Source organism: Choloepus didactylus, chromosome 3 (genome assembly GCF_015220235.1).
Source record: "Choloepus didactylus isolate mChoDid1 chromosome 3, mChoDid1.pri, whole genome shotgun sequence".
NCBI classification, from domain to species: domain Eukaryota; kingdom Metazoa; phylum Chordata; class Mammalia; order Pilosa; family Megalonychidae; genus Choloepus; species Choloepus didactylus.
The window spans coordinates 43,893,129-43,909,019 of NC_051309.1; the positions used below are offsets into that span (position 1 = coordinate 43,893,129).

At 37.7% G+C, this 15,891-nt stretch overlaps 1 protein-coding gene across 3 annotated transcripts in view; it reads left to right on the forward strand.

Moving 5' to 3' along the window:
- Positions 1–15,891, forward strand: part of NSUN7 (NOP2/Sun RNA methyltransferase family member 7) — a 151,699-nt gene that overhangs the window by 15,610 nt on the left and 120,198 nt on the right. For all 3 annotated transcript variants that reach the window (XM_037829669.1, XM_037829670.1, XM_037829671.1), the window contains 2 exons: positions 9,505–9,563; positions 9,939–10,069. In XM_037829669.1, the coding sequence (XP_037685597.1) occupies positions 9,505–9,563; positions 9,939–10,069 (190 nt within the window). The remainder of the gene's footprint in view (positions 1–9,504; positions 9,564–9,938; positions 10,070–15,891) is intronic.

Genomic DNA, 15,891 nt, shown 5'->3' on the forward strand with positions numbered 1-15,891 from the left:
TGCTCTAGGATAAATTCCTGTATTGAGTGACTGGATTGCAGAGAGTAGTAGAGCATTGTTAAGAAAATAAATGTATAAAACTAAAGCCAGAATATTTTAATCAAGCTTTTTAGCTTGCAAGTAATAGAAACTATCTTCAGTTAGCTTGACCAAAAAGGGAAATTTTTCTAATAAAGACAGTAGAAATCTCAGGAAACTTAAGCCAGGACTCAGGAACAGAATGAAATCAGCAACTGGAAAGGTGTTAGGATTTTCTTTTTCTCTGCTTATCTCTTTATCTCTGCTTCTCTCTGCACTTCTGCTTCATTCTCTTTTTCTCTGCACATCTGCCTTATCTGCTTCTTTAGTCTATGTGGAAAAAGTCCTACTATTGTACCCCAGCTCCTGAGCTTATTGTGTTACAGCTATATGTTAGTTTCTTCACTAAAATTAATTTATTATTTCTAAACCCCAATTCTAAATTGGCTCAGTGTGAATAAAGTGCATTCCTTTGGTCCAGTCCCCCATAGCCAATGGGGTAGTATTCAAAAATGTAAACAAACTGCCAGAGGTCAATCCCTATAGATCTTCTGGGGCTTGGTGCTGGGCACTATCATTCCCAGACAAGTAGAATTGTTGTAAGTTCAAATATATCTCAGCATGTGTTTACTGAGGAGATAAAGACTAATTTTAAGAGGTGATAGAGGAAGAAATAAGGTAATTATTTAGCAAAATTAAGAATGATTTCCTCCTTCTGAAAATTGTTTTGTTTTGTTTTGTTTTTACCTTTTCTTGGTGTTGCCTCTACCAGACATCCTTGTTTTATCACTCTTATACCTGTGTGTGCCAGTTTATGTCTTTTCTGTCATATATCCATAGCCTTAGATTTGTCATCCAAGGTGACACACCATTTTTTTTTTTTTTTAAATCATCATTTTATTGAGATATATTCACATACCACGCAGTCATACAAAACAAATTGTACTTTCGATTGTTTACAGTACCATTACATAGTTGTACATTCATCACCTAAATCAATCCCTGACACCTTCATTAGCACACACACAAAGATAACAAGAATAATAATTAGAGTGAAAAAGAGCAATTGAAGTAAAAAAAGAACACTGGGTACCTTTGTCTGTTTGTTTCCTTCCCCTACGTTTCTACACATCCATCCATAAACTAGACAAAGTGGAGTTTGGTCCTTATGGCATTCCCAATCCCACTGTCACCCCTCATAAGCTACATTTTTATACAACTGTCTTCGAGATTCATGGGTTCTGGGTTGTAGTTTAATAGTTTCAGGTATCCACCACCAGCTACCCCAATTCTTTAGAACCTAAAAAAGGTTGTCTAAAGTGTGCGTAAGAGTGCCCACCAGAGTGATCTCTCGGCTCGTTTTGGAATCTCTCTGCCACTGAAGTTTATTTCATTTCCTTTCACATCCCCCTTTTGGTCAAGAAGATGTTCTCCATCCCACGATGCCGGGTCTACATTCCTCCCCGGGAGTCATATTCCACGTTGCCAGGGAGATTCACTTCCCTGGGTGTCTGATCCCACGTAGGGGGGAGGGCAGTGATTTCACCTTTCAAGTTGGCTTAGCCAGAGAGAGAGGGCCACATCTGAGCAACAAAGAGGCATTCAGGAGGAGACTCTTAGGCACAAATACAGGGAGGCCTAGCCTCTCCTTTGCAGCAACCGTCTTCCCAAGGGTAAAACTTATGGTAGAGGGCTCAACCCATCAAACCACCAGTCCCCTATGTCTGTGGTCATGTTAGCAACCATGGAGGTGGGGTAGGCGAATACCCCTGCATTCTCCACAGGCTCCTCAAGGGGGCACTACATCTTTTTTTTTTTTTTTTCCCCTTGTTTGTCTTTTTTTCTTTTTTCTTTTTTCTTTTTTTTTAACTTTCCCTTCTTTTTTCAAATCACCTGTATGAAAAAAAAAGTTAAAAAGAAAACAAACATACAATAAAAGAACATTTCAAAGAGACCATAGCAAGGGAGTAAGAAAAAGACAACTAACCTAAGATAACTGCTTAACTTCCAACATGTTCCTACTTTACCCCAAGAAAGTTACATAATATAGCAACATTTCAGTGAACTTGTTCCTACTACATCCATCAGAAATTAACAGACCATAGTCATTTCTGGGCATCCCCAGAACGTTAAATAGCTTATCTGTTCTTCTTGGATTATTGTTCCCCCTTCCTTAATTGCTCTCTACTGCTAGTTCCCCTACATTCTACATTATAAACCATTTGTTTTACATTTTTCAAAGTTCACATTAGTGGTAGCATATAATATTTCTCTTTTTGTGCCTGGCTTATTTCGCTCAGCATTATGTCTTCAAGGTTCATCCATGTTGTCATATGTTTCACGAGATCGTTCCTTCTTACTGCCGCGTAGTATTCCATCGTGTGTATATACCACATTTTATTTATCCACTCATCTGTTGAAGGACATTTGGGTTGTTTCCATCTCTTGGCAATTGTGAATAATGCTGCTATGAACATTGGCGTGCAGATATCTGTTCGTGTCACTGCTTTCCGATCTTCCGGGTATATACCGAGGAGTGCAATCGCTGGATCGAATGGTAGCTCTATATCTAGTTTTCTAAGGAACTGCCAGACTGACTTCCAGAGTGGCTGAACCATTATACAGTCCCACCAACAATGAATAAGAGTTCCAATTTCTCCACATCCCCTCCAGCATTTGTAGTTTCCTGTTTGTTTAATGGCAGCCATTCTAACCGGTGTTAGATGGTATCTCATTGTGGTCTTAATTTGCATCTCTCTAATAGCTAGTGAAGCTGAACATTTTTTCATGTGTTTCTTGGCCATTTGTATTTCCTCTTCAGAGAACTGTCTTTTCATATCTTTTGCCCATTTTATAATTGGGCTGTCTGTACTATTGTCATTGAGTTGTAGGATTTCTTTGTATATGCAAGATATCAGTCTTTTGTCAGATACATGGTTTCCAAAAATTTTTTCCCATTGAGTTGGCTGCCTCTTTACCTTTTTGAGAAATTCCTTGAGGTGCAGAAACTTCTAAGCTTGAGGAGTTCCCATTTATCTATTTTCTCTTTTGTTGCTTGTGCTTTGGGTGTAAAGTCTAGGAAGTGGCCTCCTAATACAAGGTCTTGAAGATGTTTTCCTACATTATCTTCTAGGAGTTTTATGGTACTTTCTTTTATATTGAGATCTTTGGTCCATTTTGAGTTAATTTTTGTGTAGGGGGTGAGGTAGGGGTCCTCTTTCATTCTTTTGGATATGGATATCCAACTCTCCCAGCCCCATTTGTTGAAAAGACCATTATGGCTCAGTTCGGTGACTTTGGGGGCCTTATCAAAGATCAGTCGGCCATAGATCTGAGGGTCTATCTCTGAATTCTCAATTCGATTCCATTGATCTGCATGTCTATCTTTGTGCCAGTACCATGCTGTTTTGGCCACTGTGGCTTTATAATAAGCTTCAAAGTCAGGGAGTGTAAGTCCTCCCACTTCGTTTTTCTTTTTTAGAGTGTCTTTAGCAATTCGAGGCATCTTCCCTTTCCAAATAAATTTGATAACTAGCTTTTCCAAGTCTGCAAAGTAGGTTGTTGGAATTTTGATTGGGATTGCATTGAATCTGTAGATGAGTTTGGGTAGAATTGACATCTTAATGACATTTAGCCTTCCTATCCATGAACATGGAATATTTTTCCATCTTTTAAGGTCCCCTTCTATTTCTTTTAGTAGAGTTATGTAGTTTTCTTTGTATAGGTCTTTTACATCTTTGGTTAAGTTTATTCCTAGGTACTTGATTTTTTTAGTTGCTATTGAAAATGGTATCTTTTTCTTGAGTGTCTCTTCAGTTTGTTCATTTCTAGCATATAGAAACATTACTGACTTATGTGCATTAATCTTGTATCCCGCTACTTTGCTAAATTTGTTTATTAGCTCTAGTAGGTGTATCGTTGATTTCTCAGGGTTTTCTAGATATAAGATCATATCATCTGCAAACAATGACAGTTTTACTTCTTCTTTTCCAATTTGGATGCCTTTTATTTCTTTGTCTTGCCGGATTGCCCTGGCTAGCACTTCCAGCACAATGTTGAATAACAGTGGTGACAGCGGGCATCCTTGTCTTGTTCCTGATCTTAGAGGGAAGGCTTTCAGTCTCTCACCATTGAGTACTATGCTGGCTGTGGGTTTTTCATATATGCTCTTTATCATGTTGAGGAAGTTTCCTTCAATTCCTACCTTTTGAAGTGTTTTTATCAAAAAGGGATGTTGGATTTTGTCAAATGCTTTTTCAGCATCTATTGAGATGATCAATTGATTTTTCCCTTTCGAGTTTTTAATGTGTTGTAATACATTGATTGTTTTTCTTATGTTGAACCAGCCTTGCATGCCTGGAATGAACCCCACTTGGTCATGGTGTATGATTTTTTTAATGTGTCTTTGGATTCGATTTGCAAGTATTTTGTTGAGGATTTTTGCATCTATATTCATTAGGGAGATTGGCCGGTAGTTTTCCTTTTTTGTAGCATCTTTGCCTGGTTTTGGTATTAGATTGATGTTAGCTTCATAAAATGAGTTAGGTAGTGTTCCATTTTTTTCAATGTTTTGAAAGAGTTTGAGTAAGATTGGTGTCAGTTCTTTCTGGAAAGTTTGGTAGAATTCCCCTGTGAAGCCATCTGGCCCTGGGCATTTATTTGTGGGAAGATTTTTGATGACTGATTGGATCTCTTTGCTTGTGATGGGTTGGTTGAGGTCTTCTGTTTCTTCTCTGGTCAGTCTAGGTTGTTCATATGTTTCCAGGAAATTGTCCATTTCTTCTACATTATCCAGTTTGTTGCCATACAGTTGTTCATAATATCCTCTTATAATTTTTTTAATTTCTTCAGGATCTGCAGTTATGTCACCTTTTTCATTCATTATTTTGTTTATATGGGTCTTCTCTCTTTTTGATTTTGTCAGTCTAGCTAGGGGCTTGTCAATCTTGTTGATCTTCTCAAAGAACCAACTTTTGGTGATATTTATCCTTTCTATTGTTTTTTTGTTCTCTATGTCATTTATTTCTGCTTTAATCCTTGTTATTTCTTTTCTTGTACTTGGTTTAGGATTGGTTTGCTGTTCATTTTCTAGCTTCTTCAGTTGATCCATTAGTTCTTTGATTTTGGCTGTTTCTTCCTTTTTAATATATGCGTTTAGTGCTATAAATTTCCCCCTTAGCACTGCTTTTGCTGCATCCCATAGGTTTTGGTATGTTGTGTTCTCATTTTCATTCGTCTCTATATATTTAGCAATTTCTCTTGCTATTTCTTCTTTAACCCACTGATTGTTTAGGAGTGTGTTGTTTAACCTCCAGGTATTTGTGAATTTTCTAAGTCTCTGATGGTTATTGACTTCTAATTGTATTCCATTGTGGTCAGAGAATGTGCTTTGAATAATTTCAATCTTTTTAAATTTATTGAGGCTTGTTTTATGTCCCAGCATATGATCTATTCTGGAGAAAGTTCCGTGAGCACTAGAAAAGTATGTGTATCCTGGTGATTTGGGATGTAATGTCCTGTAGATGTCTGTTAAATCTAATTCATTTATCAGATTGTTTAGGTTTTCAATTTCCTTATTGGTCTTCTGTCTGGTTGATCTATCTATAGGAGAGAGTGATGTGTTGAAGTCTCCCACAATTATTGTGGAAACATCAATTGCTTCCTTTAGTTTTGCCAATGTTTCTCTCATGTATTTTGTGGCACCTTGATTGGGTGCATAGACATTTACGATTGTTATTTCTTCTTGCTGAATTGCCCCTTTTATTAGTATGTAGTGGCCTTCTTTGTCTCTCAAAACATCCCTGCATTTGAAGTCTATTTTATCTGAGATTAATATTGCTACAACCTGCTTTCTTTTGGCTGTAGCTTGCATGAAATATTTTTTTCCATCCTTTCACTTTCAGTTTCTTTGTGTCCCTGTGTCTAAGATGAGTCTCTTGTATGCAACATATTGATGGTTCATTTTTTTTGATCCATTCTGCGAATCTATATCTTTTAATTGGGGAGTTTAATCCATTTACATTCAACGTTAAAACCGTGAAGGCATTTCTTGAATCGGCCATCTTATCCTTTGGATTATGTTTGCCATATTTTTCCCTCTCTCTATTAATATCCTTTATTGTACCCATACCGAATCTCTTTAGTACTGAACCTTTCTCCAAGTCTCTCTGTCCTGTCTTTGTTTCTCTGTCTGTAGGGCTCCCTTTAGTATCTCCAGTAGGGCAGGTCTCTTGTTAGCAAATTCTCTCAGCATTTCTTTGTCTGTGAAAAATTTAAGCTCTCCCTCAAATTTGAAGGAGAGCTTTGCTGGATAAAGTATTCTTGGCTGGAAATTCCTCTCACTCAGAATTTTAAATATATCATGCCACTGCCTTCTCGCCTCCATGGTGGCTGCTGAGTAGTCACTACTTAGTCTTATGCTGTTTCCTTTGTATGTGGTGAATTGCTTTTCTCTTGCTGCTTTCAGAACTTGCTCCTTCTCTTCTATGTTTGACAGTGTGATCAGTATATGTCTCGGAGTGGGTTTTTTTGGATTTATTCTATTTGGAGTTCGCTGAGCATTTATGATTTGTGTATTTATGTTGTTTAGAAGATTTGGGAAGTTTTCCCCAACAATTTCTTTGAATACTCTTCCTAGACCTTTACCCTTTTCTTCCCCTTCTGGGACACCAATGAGTCTTATATTCGGACGTTTCATATTATCTATCATATCCCTGAGGTCCATTTCGAGTTTTTCAATTTTTTTCCCCATTCTTTCTTTTATGCTTTCATTTTCCATTCTGTCATCTTCCAGGTCACTGATTCGTTGTTCAACTTCCTCTAGTCTTGTACTATGAGTGTCCAGAATCTTTTTAATTTGGTCAACAGTTTCTTTAATTTCCATAAGATCATCCATTTTTTTATTTAGTCTTGCAATGTCTTCTTTATGCTCTTCTAGGGTCTTCTTGATTTCCTTCATATCCCGTACTAGGGTCTCATTGTTCATCTTTAGTTCTTTGAGTAGCTGCTCTAGGTGTGTCTCTTCTGGTCTTTTGATTTGGGTGCTTGGGCTTGGGTTATCCATATCGTCTGGTTTTTTCATATGCTTTATAATTTTCTGTTGTTTTTGGCCTCGTGGCATTTGCTGACCTTGATAGGGTTCTTTTAGGGTTTGTAGACCAGTTGAAGTCCTTATCTCTAATTTATCAGATCTACAGCTTCGTGGAGTACACTTTCTCTAACTAACCAGCAGGTGGCGTCCACGAGCCACCTGTTCTCCACAAGCCAGATCTCCCCTGCTTAGCCTTTTTGGTGAGTGGGGGAGTGAGTCTTGTGGGGCCCAATTGGTGTCCCAAGCTTGCGTGTGTAGTTGGTGTTGCCTGCCCTGTATGTGGGGCGTGTTTCTGGGCAGTCGGGGAGGGGGGGTGGCCCTAACAATCAAATCTCCCTGATGATCCTAGAGTTTTAAAGCTACTGCAATAGTCTAATCCTTCAGTTCAGTCCTGCCACAGTTTGTCTCTGCCACTGACCCACAAGTCTTTGGTATTGGCGTATGGCTCCTGAGACTTGCAAGTGGGCCCCTCTTCCAGGCTGTGCACCCCGGGTCCTCTGTTGAGGGATGACTGTGCTATGTCACAGGTGAGTGCCGTCCCCCCAGGCAGTTCTGGGCTGCTGGGCTGTGTTGGGAGGCTCCCAGTCTGCTCAAATGATGGCTGAATGGGGCTCTGTTAATTCACACTGCTCCCCCTTCCCAGCTCTGGGACATTCAGCTGAGGTTGCAGGGAAGGCTAATGTCCACGCCCAGTTTTGTGGTGTGTGCCTGTTATTTGAAGCACTTCCGTCACACTGGGTTGTCTGGGGCAGCTCTGGGCTATGGGGCTGGCGATGGGCAGGAGTGTTTCCTGTCCACCAGGATGGTGGCTGTGAGCGGACACCCCCCTTTTCTTGGGAAGTTGTGTTGTTTAGTGAATTTTCTCAGCCACTGGATTATTGCCTTTTGTCTCAGAGCTCTCTTAGTTCTGCTCTTGACTTGACGTGCCCAAATTTCAATTCTTTGAAGCTTTCTGTATTGAGCTTCTTAGAGTAATTGTTTTAGAAAAAGCAAAAAGGATTTAAAAAAAAAAAAAAAAAAAAAACAAAACCGGCCCTCCTCAGAGATCTAATGGGTTATTGAAATGCTAATAGACAAAGCAACCAGGGCCATTAAGGAAAGGTGCACAGGGCAGAGAGATCAGCCTTGCTTCGGGATTTGCATATGCGCCTCAAGGCCTGATCTCCGCCCTTCCCCTTTCTGTGTTCACCAGAACTCCAAAAATCCTCTGCTTTTACTTTGGAGCTTCTCGTGTTGTTTTCCTTCTATGCCCGTCTCCTCTCTGCTGGGCTGGCTGCTCTCAGAGTCTCTGGTGTCTGGCCTCAGTCTATCTATGGTTGGAGTTTGAATCAGTAGAATGAGTTTCCGATAAGAGCAGCCACTGCAATTCTCCCTTCTCCTTCCTGGAGCTGACAGTCCCTCCTCCCCCGGGACTGAGCCTGGCAGGGAGGGGCGCGGGTCCCCTGGCCGCAAAAACTTACAGATTTCGCTGATCTCAGCAGTTCCACGTTTTCATGAGTGTTGTATGAAGTATGCCCAAAGACAGATTGCTCTGTGGTGTCCAGTCCACGCAGTTCCTGGCTTTTTACCTACTTTCCTGGAGGAGTAACTAAAACATACAGCTCACCAGTCTGCCATCTTGCCCCGCCTCCGACACACCATTTTTGACATATCCAAAGTCTTTAAGAACTGATTCCTTACATAAAAATGCAACTGTCTTTACTCTAGTATGTGACTAGGTTAAAAGAAAAAGTCTACAGCCTCTTCCTTTCTCACTTCCTATGCCCTCCAACCAGCTAAAAGAATCTGTTTTTGCAAAATAATTTGTTGGACTTCTGTGAGGCAGAATTGGAGAATGGGTGGCAAAACACTAGAAAGGGAGGAGGAAGGCAAAGATTTAGTGACATAGACTGATAGCTTTCAGAGAAGGGGTGGACAGAATGTGAGATAAAAACCTATGAACAAGTGTTTAGGAGGTATTTTGGCACATGGGAAACTCTGGAGCATTCAGGGGTATGAGAGAAATGGGGAGGACAAGAAAAAGGATAAGAGCAGAATAACTTAGTATTATAAATTAGATCCTTTTTCATGTTTTTCAAAGGACATAAATTACAGGCTGGAGTTCCTTCATTACTACTTTTCACTATTCAGAAGATGCTTCTTGGTTATGATTCCAAGTGGAGTATGGGTCATGAAGGTACAGGATTCATAAAGATTATAAATATTCCATCATATCACTGTAATTCAAGTCTTTTTCAAGACTTGGGAATGATTTAGTTATTTTCATATTAAAAGAATTTTCATTTTAATATGAAAATGAATATGTTTTGTGGCATTGTTTAAAGCATATTTTGATTCCAAAATTTTCATTTTCATCTTTGGTATTTTTGGTAATAGACATTTCCCTTGTCTTGCAGATCAAAATATTTTGGAAACTATGTTAATAGACAGCTATATCTTTCCAAGTACCACAATAGTAAGTAGACATTTTTTATATAATTAGCTTGTCTCATGATAGTTATTTAGAAAGTATTAAAAAGCGTTTGGAATTAAATAATGGTTTGCTTAATGCTGAAACTTCTTCAAAATATATGTTTAATTCTTTCCTACTTCTAATATTTTTAATACCCTTGTCTTTTCATTTTGATGGACATACTAAAACCTTTTTTGAAAGGTTTATTTCTTACTGTTTTTTTTTTCTTATTTTGAAGACCTTTCCTATGCCTAAATCTATCCAAATTATGGAAAAATAGTCTCAACCCTACCCCCTTATGAAAAATAATGGAATAGAAAACTTCACTATTAGATGTTGTTTTGTATACTTTTCTTTGTGTGTGTTTCCCCTTGGTAGCCAGATCATTTGAACAGTCTTATTATTGTGATGCTGTATGATTTCCAAGATAGAAAATTTGAAGCTCGTCTCCTTTCTGATAATGAAGACACCATATCAGAAGTTCAAGAAGTAGAGAACCTTCTTACTAGGTAATTGTAAAGGTGAAAAGAATGTTTCATATGAAATCAATACTATTTTCATTGGTAAAATTGTACACAGTATTATGTGTAGATAAGTATTTATCCTTTTTCCTCAGCAAAATTTTAAAGTTCATAAATTTCTTGAGTTCCTTTACAAACGATTTTGAATGGGTTAAATGTTCTGTTTAAAGTCAAGTTGTTTTAGGTTGTATATAGGGTAATAGAATAAAATTTTAAAAAACAATCATGGGACTGCACTACACAAATAGTGGACCCTAAGTTAAAAGATGGACTGTAGTTAGTAGTACAATTTTTAAAATATGCTGTCATCAATGGTAGCAAATGTTCCACACATATGCAAGGTGTTAATAATAGGATGGTATATGGGAATCCTATATCTAATGCATGACTGTTCTGTAAAACCCACAACTTCTGTAATAAAAGCAAACAAACAAAAACCCACAGTGAACCCTAAGGTGAATCATGGACTATAGTTAGTAGTACAATAGTACAAAACATTTTCTTTCATAAATTGTAACAAATTCCACAGTAATGTAAGGTGTTAATAATGGGGTGGTATACAGGAACTCTGTCCTTTATGCATGATTGAAACATTTACCGAATGTAAATCCACAACTTCTCAAAAACACACAAAAAATCAAGTTGTTTTTGAAGGCTTGTATTTTAAGATTCAACTTGTAAGCATGTAGGAAATCATGAAAAATTCCTAATAAGTTTTGGCATATACCTAAATTAAACTTTAATTGGAACAGCTATTATTTATTTACTTAGCTTCACTGACAGCTCTTAAAAATGTTAGCATGTATCAACTGAGAATATCTCAACAGTAGATAAGAGCCCACTATTTCACCAAATGAAAAACAAATTTTTTTCTGCTTGGTTAAGAGGAAACTAATGTTCTAAAATTTAGATACCAGGGGAAGCTTATCATGAGGATAAAAATAACTACCTCAAAGAATTTTGGGGAAGTCTAATTAAACTAACGCATGTAAAATATGTAGCTTAGAGCCAGTCACATAGTAAATGGTCAAAAAATGTGAAATGCTACTGTAATGGCTTTCGTTATTAGGTTGCTGAACTCTAATAGAAAGCATCAATGTAACAACAGTCTTGTGGGAAGATTTTTACCTAATGAATAGTCTGAAACCGTGTTGTCAACATGTTGTCTGTTTTATATTTTTATGGGAAATTCAAGCAGTTCACTGAAGATTATCTCTTGGCCTTAAGAAAATTTTCAATTTATATATATATATATTTGATTTTTTTACTAAGATTTATTCACACACCATACAATCATCCAAAATGTACAATTAATTTCAATTTATATTTAAATAGAACCATATTTCTGATGTGTTAGACATTAGTAATAGCACTCAAAAACTTGAGTTATTTTGTTCACTGCTAGTTCAAATTGCTGAAAATTTTGAAGCCATAGAGGAGTAAATAAAACCTGTTTCTTTAAAAAATAAATTGGGGAAAAATGATATATCAAGATTCTTTTTGCACTGACAGAGACCCCCAGCTCAAACTAGATTAACCAAAAAGGAAAATTTATTATAAGGTTTCTTATGAAAGAAGTGAACATTGAGAATGCAGGAAGTTGAATTGAATAAACATTGAGACTACAGGCAGGTCAGTGATGCAGCTGTGCTTCCACCACCTAGAAGCCATCATCAGGACTCTCTTCAACTCTAGTCTCTATTTCTTTCTGTGCTTTGGCTTCAGTCCTTTATCTCTTTGTTCTCAGAATGGGAAATTAGGCTGCAAACAAATGAGGAGCCTTGTCTCTTACAGTGTCAAACATTAGAGAGAGAGGCTTGACTTGTTGCCACATCCAGAACTTCACTTGTGCCCACCACTTGACCAATCAACTGTAACCAACATTAGGGACACCTCCCAAAGGAGCTATATGGGTGGAGGGAGCAGGGGGAGAACTTTTCTGAAGAGAGGGGAGTTCTGAAGAGAGGGGAGGCTGTTTAGAAGACAAACTAGTAGGTTTCTACTATAAATGAAAATATTAAGAATAATTCTCTTTGGCATTATTTATAGATGTGAAGTCTCTCAGAACAGGATATATTAGGTATAATTGGATATTACATCCAATATTTGTTTATTTCATTTGAAAACATGATTTGCTATTCAAATATACATTTAAATATTTTAACTTCTTTTTACCAGTTTAATTAGTAAATTAATTAAATTTAATTAAATTTCAGTTTTCTTTTTGATACATGGTATAAAAGATTTGAAAACTGAAGTCATCATAATCATTAATATTTATAGAACTTCTATATACTGGATTCTCTGCTAAGCACTTTACATGGATTATTTTATTTAATCCTTATAAAAGTTCTATAGTTATAGTTCCTTGTAGATGCACAGATGACAAAAGTGAGGATTATGAGGTTAAGTAATTGACCAAATTGATCTAACACAGCCAGTGTCAGGATTCAAACAGCCCATGCTTATGACCACTACACCCTGTGGTTTAAATGTATATTAAGTAAGACATAAGTTTCTTTTTTCTCAGGACTTAGTGGCCTCTGCAGTTAAATACATATGGAAAGCAGCAGCTCATTTCAGAAAAGAAACTGGGGGGGGGGGGGGACTGAAAAATAAAATTGAATAGAACTTTCCTGGAAACTTGGTTTAAAAAAGTCTTGTTTAAACCGTTCACCCATTTTCTCATACTTGTTATGTGTCAACTTAATCTTTACAGACTTCTAGCAATACAGATGAACACAGGCAGCTATAACTTTCACATGTTTATTTCTTGCTTTTAAAAGTAGGCTAATTTCTATTGTGTAGTAAAAAATGAAGACATCTAAAGAAATCAAGTGATAAATCAAAGGGTGTGTCTTACTTGGGCAAGGGATCTTTTGAGAACAGGTAATTTTGATAGTATCATAGCCTCCATTCCTGACCTAAATACTTCAAGATATTTTATACTCCACTACATTAGAAAGTACCTTTCCAACATTAACTATTGAGTACACTCCCTATTTTATTACCTGAATGTAATCCTTGTATTGGAGGTACCTGCAGCATGAAGAACTTGTGTCATTCTATTTTTTTCTCTTTTTTTAACATAATTTTATTGCGATATATTCACACACCATACAGTCCATCCAAAGTATACAATCTGTGGTTCACAGTATCATCACATATTTGTATATTCATCACCAGGATCATTTTTAGAACCGTTTGCATTACTATAGAAAAAGAAATAAAAAGAGAAAAGAAGACCCCAAGCATCCCATGCCCCTTACCCCTCCCTTTTCTTTTTTTTTTTTTAATCTTCATTTTATTGAGATATATTCACACACCACGCAGTCACACAAAACAAATTGTACTTTCGATTGTTTACAGTACCATTACATAGTGGTACATTCATCACCCAGATTAATCCCTGACACCTTCATTAGCACACACACAAAAATAACAAGAATAATAATTAGAGTGAAAAAGAGCAATTGAAGTAAAAAAGAACACTGGGTACCTTTGTCTGTTTGTTTCCTTCCCCTATTTTTCTACTCATCCATCCATAAACTAGACAAAGTGGAGTGTGGTCCTTATGGCTTTCCCAATCCCATTGTCACCCCTCATAAGCTACATTTTTATACAACTGTCTTCGAGATTCATGGGTTCTGGGTTGTAGTTTGATAGTTTCAGGTATCCACCACCAGCTACCCCAATTCTTTAGAACCTAAAAAGGGTTGTCTAAAGTGTGCATAAGAGTGCCCACCAGAGTGACCTCTCGGCTCCTTTTGGAATCTCTCTGCCACTGAAGCTTATTTCATTTCCTTTCACATCCCCCTTTTGGTCAAGAAGATGTTCTCCGTCCCACAATGCCAGGTCTACATTCCTCCCCGGGAGTCGTATTCCACGTTGCCAGGGAGATTCACTCCCCTGGGTGTCTGATCCCACGTAGGGGGGAGGGCAGTGATTTCACCTTTCAAGTTGGCTTAGCTAGAGAGACAGGGCCACATCTGAGCAACAAAGAGGCATTCGGGAGGAGGCTCTTAGGCACAACCATAGGGAGGCCTAGCCTCTCCTTTGCAGCAACCGTCTTCCCAAGGGTAAAACCTGTGGTAGAGGGCTCAACCCATCAAACCACCAGTCCCCTATGTCTGTGGTCATGTTAGCAACCATGGAGGTGGGGTAGGCGAATACCCCTGCATTCTCCACAGGCTCCTCAAGGGGGCATCTTTTTTTTTTCCTTGTTTTTCTTCTTCTTCTTTTTTTTTTTTTTTAACTTTCCCTTCTTTTTTAAATCAACTGTATGAAAAAGAAAGTTAAAAAGAAAACAAACATACAATAAAAGAACATTTCAAAGAGACCATAACAAGGGAGTAAGAAAAAGACAACTAACCTAAGATAACTGCTTAAATTCCAACATGTTCCTACTTTACCCCAAGAAAGTTACCTAATATATCAACATTTCTGTGAACTTGCTCCTACTATATCCATCAGAAATTAACAGACCATAGTCATTCCTGGGCATCCCCAGAACATTAAATAGCTTATCTGTTCTTCTTGGATTATTGTTCCCCCTTCCTTAATTGCTCTCTATTGCTAGTTCCCCTACATTCTACATTATAAACCATTTGTTTTACATTTTTCAAAGTTCACGTTAGTGGTAGCATATAATATTTCTCCTTTTGTGCCTGGCTTATTTCGCTCAGCATTATGTCTTCAAGGTTCATCCATGTTGTCATATGTTTCACGAGATCGTTCCTTCTTACTGCCGCGTAGTATTCCATCGTGTGTATATACCACATTTTATTTATCCACTCATCTGTTGAAGGACATTTGGGTTGTTTCCATCTCTTGGCAATTGTGAATAATGCTGCTATGAACATTGGCGTGCAGATATCTGTTTGTGTCACTGCTTTCCGATCTTCCGGGTATATACTGAGAAGTGCAATCGCTGGATCGAATGGTAGCTCTGTATCTAGTTTTCTAAGGAACTGCCAGACTGACTTCCAGAGTGGCTGAACCATTATACAGTCCCACCAACAATGAATAAGAGTTCCAATTTCTCCACATCCCCTCCAGCATTTGTAGTTTCCTGTTTGTTTAATGGCAGCCATTCTAACCGGTGTTAGATGGTATCTCATTGTGGTCTTAATTTGCATCTCTCTAATAGCTAGTGAAGCTGAACATTTTTTCATGTGTTTCTTGGCCATTTGTATTTCCTCTTCAGAGAACTGTCTTTTCATATCTTTTGCCCATTTTATAATTGGGCTGACTGTACTATTGTCATTGAGTTGTAGCATTTCTTTATATATGCAAGATATCAGTCTTTTGTCAGATACATGGTTTCCAAAAATTTTTTCCCATTGAGTTGGCTGCCTCTTTACCTTTTTGAGAAATTCCTTTGAGGTGCAGAAACTTCTAAGCTTGAGGAGTTCCCATTTATCTATTTTTTCTTTTGTTGCTTGTGCTTTGGGTGTAAAGTCTAGGAAGTGGCCGCCTAATACAAGGTCTTGAAGATGTTTTCCTACATTATCTTCTAGGAGTTTTATGGTACTTTCTTTTATATTGAGATCTTTGGTCCATTTTGAGTTAATTTTTGTGTAGGGGGTGAGGTAGGGGTCCTCTTTCATTCTTTTGGATATGGATATCCAACTCTCCCAGCCCCATTTGTTGAAAAGACCATTATGACTCAGTTCAGTGACTTTGGGGGCCTTATCAAAGATCAGTCGGCCATAGATCTGAGGGTCTATCTCCGAATTCTCAATTCGATTCCATTGATCTATATGTCTATCTTTGTGCCAGTACCATGCTGTTTTGGCAACTGTGGCTTT